At 52.5% G+C, this 242-nt stretch overlaps 1 protein-coding gene across 1 annotated transcript in view; it reads right to left on the bottom strand.

Moving 5' to 3' along the window:
• LOC108560045 (serine protease inhibitor dipetalogastin-like) overlaps positions 1–160 on the bottom strand; it is a gene marked incomplete at its 5' end in the record, with an annotated part of 525 nt that extends 365 nt beyond the window's left edge. Inside the window, one exon of the mRNA XM_017917470.1 lies at positions 3–160. Within this exon, the coding sequence (XP_017772959.1) occupies positions 3–160 (158 nt within the window). The remainder of the gene's footprint in view (positions 1–2) is intronic.
• Positions 161–242: the final 82 nt, after the last annotated feature.

Genomic DNA, 242 nt, shown 5'->3' with positions numbered 1-242 from the left:
GCATCTGAAGAGGCAAGGGTTTGCGTAGGTGACACCGTTCGTTGCGCAAACCGGATTCAATTCCTTGGTGCAAGGACAATCCAAGTTCTTGGTTTCCCTCGGGTTTCCACACTCTCCGCTGTAAGCGATCTCGATGGACTGGAAGGTCTTCTTGGCGCATCTGAAGAGGCAAGGGTTTGCATAGGTGACTCCGTTTGTAGCGCAAACCGGATCGAATTCCCTGGTGCAAGGACAGTCCAAGT

The sequence above is a fragment of the Nicrophorus vespilloides genome, unplaced genomic scaffold (genome assembly GCF_001412225.1).
Source record: "Nicrophorus vespilloides isolate i.1.1-1 unplaced genomic scaffold, Nicve_v1.0, whole genome shotgun sequence".
Classification (NCBI taxonomy): Eukaryota; Metazoa; Arthropoda; class Insecta; order Coleoptera; family Silphidae; genus Nicrophorus; species Nicrophorus vespilloides.
This window is presented reverse-complemented; position numbering and strand designations above follow the sequence as displayed.